This window comes from Accipiter gentilis, chromosome Z (assembly GCF_929443795.1).
Source record: "Accipiter gentilis chromosome Z, bAccGen1.1, whole genome shotgun sequence".
Lineage (NCBI taxonomy): Eukaryota > Metazoa > Chordata > Aves > Accipitriformes > Accipitridae > Astur > Astur gentilis.
Window position 1 is genome coordinate 77,665,512 of NC_064919.1, and position 6,258 is coordinate 77,671,769.

The 6,258-nt window shown below is 60.0% G+C and overlaps 2 protein-coding genes across 2 annotated transcripts; both read right to left on the reverse strand.

Annotated features, from left to right (window-relative positions):
• Window positions 1-470: 470 nt before the first annotated feature.
• Window positions 471-2,002, reverse strand: LOC126036323 (avidin-like). The gene is made up of 4 exons (XM_049795948.1): window positions 1,931-2,002; window positions 1,190-1,400; window positions 951-1,083; window positions 471-504 (listed from the first exon to the last, which is right to left on the reverse strand). Exons 1-4 carry the CDS (start codon window positions 2,000-2,002, stop codon window positions 471-473), a joined length of 450 nt encoding a protein of 149 aa, XP_049651905.1.
• A 2,061-nt stretch (window positions 2,003-4,063) lies between these two features.
• On the reverse strand, window positions 4,064-5,902 carry LOC126036151 (avidin-like). The gene is made up of 4 exons (XM_049795568.1): window positions 5,774-5,902; window positions 5,039-5,252; window positions 4,455-4,575; window positions 4,064-4,163 (listed from the first exon to the last, which is right to left on the reverse strand). The coding sequence occupies exons 1-4, from the start codon at window positions 5,843-5,845 to the stop codon at window positions 4,064-4,066; spliced, it is 507 nt and encodes a 168-aa protein (XP_049651525.1). The 5' UTR covers window positions 5,846-5,902.
• Window positions 5,903-6,258: the final 356 nt, after the last annotated feature.

Genomic DNA, 6,258 nt, shown 5'->3' on the forward strand with positions numbered 1-6,258 from the left:
AGGCTGTGCCTCATCCCACTGCCTGGTCGCAGCCTGGTTTGCCCCGCATCCCTGGGGGTATTTGGGAGGGACCCTGAGGGACAACTTACCCACAGCACAGTGGCAGGTTTGTAGGTGCAGCACTGCTTCACATTGCTAGGGAGAGGACATGGGACAGCCCCCATCCCCAGGGACCCCGCTGCCCTCGGTGATGCTGCATGAAGCCTCCCCAAGCAAGGGTGCCTTCGGGGCAAGACAAACCCTGCAGGTTTGAGGCAGGGCAGAAACCAGAGCCAAGCCCTGTATTGCCACAGAAACTTTTTATTTTTCACCTGGTGCCCAGCCTTCATGCTGGGCTGAACTTGCCTGGGAAAGCACGAACCTGCAGGCAGAGAGCTGCTGAAATGCAGCATGACAGCGTGGGCAGAGACTGGCTGGGGGAAGCACTGTCTTCTTGCGGTCTTGGGCCTCCTGGATTTCCCCATTTCCTGTTATTTTATTCGGGTGAAAATGCTGGTGCCAACCCTGCAGGAAACCCCAAATCACTGTGGTTCACCCAGCCAGGGTCACCTACGCTGTGATGGAGAGTAGAGGGGAAACCCAAGGGGGGGGGCACTGTGTTCCCTGCTGCCTGCCTTGGTGGGTGCTGAGTGGGGTGTCCCAGGCTCCAACCCCCTGTAGTGGCAGCTGTGCTGGGTGTTGGCACCATGTCCTGCTCTCTCCCTGGTGGGGAGAGTGCAAGGGAGTCCTGGGGGGGGGGGGGGGGGTCTGGCTGGGGTCAGACACCAGGCACAGCTGGGATGCAGGGGCTGGCGAGGTCACAGGGATGCTCCTTAGCCCCTGCTTGTCATCGGTGACAAACCCATTTCACCCTCCTGGTCCTGCCATGCCTCATCCCGTGGGATTTCTCCCTTCTCCAGCCTGGGGTGTAGGAAAGCTTGGCACAGCAGTTGACGGGACCCGGTGCTCACCGGGTGGCTTTCCAGTCCTCAGTGGGGCTGTCGGCCGCCTCTCGCAGGAGCCACAGGGCATGCAGGGTCTCTTCCCCGTTGGTGCCGGTGTAGCACTGGCCCAGGAAGGCAGTCGTCCGGGTTGTGTCCGAGCCTGGAAGAGTCCAAGGTGGCATGAGTTGGGGTGGTAGGCACGAAGCCACCCCCGGCTGCATCCCGCTGGCATCCCCGCTGCGGGGTGATGGCCCCCTCGTGCCTACCTCGGAGCTGCCAGTGCACGATGAAGGAGAAGGTGGGATGCGGGACCAACCTCGCATCCTGCTGGGACCCCTCCAGTGGTGAAGTGAGGATTTCAGCGTTGCCGGCGGCAGGCCCCGGCAGGTAGGAACCGGAGAATCTGCCGTCCTTGCTGAGGACGGACACGACCATCCGGCAGCCAGTGTCGCTCCGCCATGACCCGGAGAGGAGGCACTGCAAGGCCAGCACTGTGGCTTGGGGTGCCCGGCCAGCCAGGGGGGGCATCCTCTTCCTGCCCCACCACCCTGGCTCTGCCCAGGGATGCCTGCAACACCGGGGGACACACCACGGACCCTGTGTGAAGCTGGTGCCACCGGCATCGCTGCCTTGGCGCGAACATGGCACTCGTGGCACTGATTGCCTTCAGCCCAACCGCTGCTCTGGGCTGTTTGCTGCTGCCACCCACGGGAGAGCGGGTCTGCCCCATGCTAAAGCAGAGGGTGCTCTGCATTGCCTGCATGCTTGGTGGGAAATGGGTTTTCGCTGGGGCATGGCTCTGTTTGCCTGTCTCTGGGCGGATTCCCACAGTGACGAGCATCCTTGCAGGAGCGGCCCCTCCCTCCCAGCCCCTCCACTGCATAGTGCTGGTCCCACCAGCTCCAGCAGACCAGCCCCAGCTCTGTGCTGAGCACTGCAGCCCCAGCAGCAGTCTTTGGGATCTTGTAGGATGCCAGCATGTCCCCATCACCACCCATCCCTTGTACCTTCCTCTCCGCAGGGGTGACGCATGCCACCAGGGCCAGGGCGAGGACCAGGGCAAAGGGACCGCTCCCCATGGCCGCGGGGCTGTGAAGCATCCAGCACAACTCCCTGCCAGCCCTGCACCCCGGCCCCCTTTATAGGGCTGTAACTGGAGCCCCGTGGGCACCAGACTGGCAGCTGCAGGACGGGTGGCCTGGTGGCAGGGTGCCCAGGACAGGACAGACGAGATGAGGAGGTCTGTGTGACCTGGGCAGTGCCGGAGGAATGCAGGGATGAGCAAGCACGGCTGTGGAGAGAGGCGGCGGCAAGGGCTTTTTTCAAGGCCCTTATAGCAGCCTGGAAAGCACAAACTACCGTCCTTGGACATCCACCTCCTGTGCATGCAGGCTGGAAATTATTACCCGCTTAAACATTTAATCGCTCCCTGCTTTGCTGATGCCACTGCCTGACCAGGCTGTCACCTATGTGGTGCCAGGGCATCCCTGGCAGAGGTAAACTGCAGCAGCTGCAGCACTGCACCGAAAGGAGGGCTCGTAACTGCCTTCAGCTTTAGCAGCAATAATGTTTCCCCAGCATCTGGATATCAGCTGCTAATTTTGCTGCTTTTGCTTTTACAAGAATTAGAGGAAGGAGTAACCACACAGGGGCATTGGGGTCCAGAAGAGTGTGTTTGCTAAATACACCCAGCATGCTAACCAGCCTTGTATTTGCACCTCTTTCTTCTATTTGCAGCTCTTAGGGTCTTTGGATGTACAAAACACAGCATGCACTGTCCCTGTGCTCCTGAGCTGCTTCTCTGCTCACTGCAGTGCCTGAAGCAGGCATTGGGCTATGGACAACTGAAAATTAAGGTGGAATTCAGCTGCAGAAACACATGCTGTTTCCAGGACAGCAGTGTCTGGGGCACTGGATGGCAGCAGGGCTGTGCTGTGCGTACTGGGGGCAGAGGACTCCCACCCTGGGGCAGCACCGCTTAGTGCCTGCCACAACCCTTGGCATACCCTGGGACCCTGCTGCTGCTGCTCAGCGCCTCTTCGTCCAGTCTAGATGGTCCCAAAGGCTGGGGTGAGCAGAAGCCACCCTTCTCCTAGAACATCACTCCTTGTCACCTTTTACAGTCCCAAACTCACAGGCTTATCATAGAGGCCTGAGAAATGCACACACCCCCACCCCCCCCCCCGCCCCCAGGATCTCTTGCTCTTGCCCTTGATGCATTGCTCCATCCTTTTGGCCTGACACCAGCCCCTGCCTTTCTATGGTGTTTGGCAGGGACAAGCCACCCTGTTTGAGGTGCCAGGGAGGTGGCAGCCACCACTCCACGTCAAGGCAGTGCGTACCAGACTTGCTGGTGCTGGGCCAGGCTTGACAGGCTGTACGGATAGTGTGCTGTCATCCCCAGGACTGGGTTATATTTGTAATGCTTCTGCAAGAGGCTTTGTCTTCACCCATGGAGCTGCCAAAAACTTTGTGTCGAAAGAGCTGACTAAACTTGGCAGGTGTCCACAGAGGCAGATAGAGTGGCACTGCCGAAATGCAGCAGCAGAGAAGGGTAAAAGCCCTGGCTGTAACCCAGGGGAACATGATGGGATGTGATGCAATGGGATGCAGTGGGATGGGATGGGATGGGAGATTTAACTGTGCACATTTTACTTCAGGTACTGTGCAGAGCGAGGGAAGCACTTTACTGACATCTCACATCTACTGATACCATTACCTCCATCACCCAACTCTATGGAGAACCAAGTCCTGGGACTGGAAAGGTGTCTGGTGGGGATGGGTATGAATGCACTGCAAGGAAGGCAGCTGGATTTGGGATGCTGATGCCACTTCTGCCACCAGCAGGCAGGTGGGGAGTGATGGCAAAGAGTTGAAGGTAGGGTTAGGATGAGGTGGGAAATGAGCCCAGGGAGCTGGATGGGGGGAATCAGGGAGGGATTCAGATGTCCCTGCAAAAGGGCAGTGGTGAGCCCTCATCTCTGCAGGGGTACCCGTGGGAAGAGCAGCTGCCTCACAGGGGTAGCAAGGACAGTTTTTTAAAAGACAGCCACAGCTGACATGATTTTTACATTTTATTTTCATGTGAGAGGCTAGGTTTTCTTGCCTTGGTGGGGCCAGGTTGCAGCTGGAGCATGCCATCATGGGGTGGGTGAAGATGCATCCTCACAGGATGGGGACCAGATTGGCAGGATCTTTCCTTTTGGGGTGCGTTTGCGAGTGAAGACATTTCTGCCCACCCTGTGGGAAGCAGAGAGTTCCTGTGGGATGACCTGCAGACACCACCCACGCAGAGCTGCCAGTGCCGGCAGGTGACAGGGCTGTCCCTAAATGCCCCCCAACTTGCCTCAAGCAGCTGCTGGATGCCCCTGGCCAGGGCAAACCCCTTGCCAGAAAGCATTGGCATCCCTGCTGCAAACCCATGCTGGGGGGTTCCCAGGGGTAGTCCCCCCACCCAGGGGGATGCGTGTCCTCAGGGGTCCTGGGGAGGGCCCCTCTGTGGGCCTGCTGCCCCCCATGTCCTCCCATTACCTCGTGGCTTTCCAGTCCTCCTCGAGGGACCCGACGGCTTCACGCAGCAGCCACATGGTGGTCAGCGTCTCCTTTCCACCCGTGTCCACGAAGCACTGCCCCGCGAAGGCGGTGGTGGCATCTGGGGGAAGTGCTTGGTGAGGGGTTGGTGGGGATGGCACCCACGCTCGCTGGCTACTTCCCCCTCCCTGGGGTCCTTCCCAGTCACAGCCACATTCCCGCTCTAACAGCCATGCGCCCACCAAACCCCTGCCGGGTGGACCTGCCCTTCCTCAGCAGCTCCCTTGGGCAAGGCAGTCTCTGTGGCACAGCATCCCCTGTGACTTAACAGGGTCCAGACCCACCACCGTCATCTTGGGCTGCCTGGCAGAGATGGGTGCAACGATGCTGGGTGAGGAGAAGCTGCCCCATGCGAGCCCAGCATTACCTGTTAGCCCCATGCTGAGCAGGCACCACTGCCTCCCTCTGCTTAGCTGTACCAAAGCATTACCCAGCAGACTTTCCAGCAGAGGAAAAGTCCTGCTGGCCACCTCTGTGGCTCCCAGTGCCCCCACAGTGCCATCCCCAGGTGTCCCAGCACTTACTGGAGAACTTGTCCCAGCGCACAGTGAAGGCGAAGGTGGGCCAGCCCCCCTCGCCAGGCTGTTGCTGGGCGCCCTTCAGGGGGGAGACACGGGCACAGACGCTAGCAAGGGTGACCCGTGTGAGGTATTTCCCCTGGAAGTCCCCGTCATCCCTCACTGCCGAAATCTCCATCAGCGAGTCCTGCTCATTCCTCCACAGCCCGCTGAGATGGCACTGAAGGGACAAAGCAACAGGTCCTCTGCCCCTGAGCATGGTGCAGAGCAGGTCACCATCCTTCCCACCGCCCCACGGCCAGAGCCACAAGCCCTGCTGTGAGTGCCACTGTGGGGCACAGCTTTCCCTGTCCCCATTTTGGGGAAATGGTGCCCCAGGTGCTGCTGGCTGCTGAGCAGACAGTGCAGCAAGGCAAGCATGTCCCAGCCCGTCAGCATGCATGGTATGCCCAGACGCAGACCCCATGGGAGGGCATGTCCTGTGCACTGTACCCCTAAGCACAGACCCCCTGCGAGGGGATGCCCGGTGCCTGGTGCCCCTGTGGGAGCAAAGCTTTGTGGAGGTGGTACCAGGTGGCTGGGGGTGACCCAGAGATACCCTGCCCATTGCCTGGACTAGGTGCTTGCACAGTTCTCCTGCTTGTCCCAGCCTAAAATGGCATTTAAGATACAACACCTGGCTGCCCACGCTGCATCCCAGTGCCGTGCCCGCCACGTCCCCATCATCACCCATCCCCATACCTTCCTCTCCTCAGGGGTGACACACGATGCCAGGGCCAGGGCAAGGACCAGGGCAAAGGCACTGCTCCTCATGGCCGTGGGGCTGCGAAGTACCCAACACGGCTCCCTGCCAGCCCTGTGCCTCAAATCTCTTTATAGGGCTGTAACCGGAGCTCTGTAGGCACCAGGCTGGCAGCTGCAGGGCAGGTGGCTTCATGGCAGGGTGCCAGGGACAGGGGAGGTAAAGGAGGTCACCGTGACCTGGATAGTCCTGGAGGAATGCGGGGATGAGCACGGCTGTGGAGAGAGGTGGGGGTGCAGGGATGGTTTGTACATCCACTCTCCAAGAGGCTCTGCCAGCCCATTCCTTGCCAGGTCTGAGTCCGAGTCCTTGGGGTGGGCACAGCCTGGCACTGTCCCACCGCCACCGTCCCAGTCCTGAGACCCAAACACGGCGCTGCAGCGAGCACAGCCCGACTAGCTCTTCTCTGCTGTGCTGAACGGCA

Bases quoted from the DNA above. Each gene is read 5' to 3' on its own strand.
- LOC126036151 (XM_049795568.1), bottom strand. From the start codon at position 5,845: ATGAGGAGCAGTGCCTTTGCCCTGGTCCTTGCCCTGGCCCTGGCATCG. The intron at 5,253-5,773 runs GTATGGGGATGG...TTGTCCCTTCAG, and splicing joins TCACCCCTGAGGAGAGGAAG to TGCCATCTCAGCGGGCTGTG. The intron at 4,576-5,038 runs GTAAGTGCTGGG...CACTTCCCCCAG, and splicing joins GCGCTGGGACAAGTTCTCCA to ATGCCACCACCGCCTTCGCG.
- LOC126036323 (XM_049795948.1), bottom strand. From the start codon at position 2,002: ATGGGGAGCGGTCCCTTTGCCCTGGTCCTCGCCCTGGCCCTGGTGGCA. The intron at 1,401-1,930 runs GTACAAGGGATG...CTGGCCTTGCAG, and splicing joins TCACCCCTGCGGAGAGGAAG to TGCCTCCTCTCCGGGTCATG. The intron at 1,084-1,189 runs GTAGGCACGAGG...GGACTCTTCCAG, and splicing joins CGTGCACTGGCAGCTCCGAG to GCTCGGACACAACCCGGACG.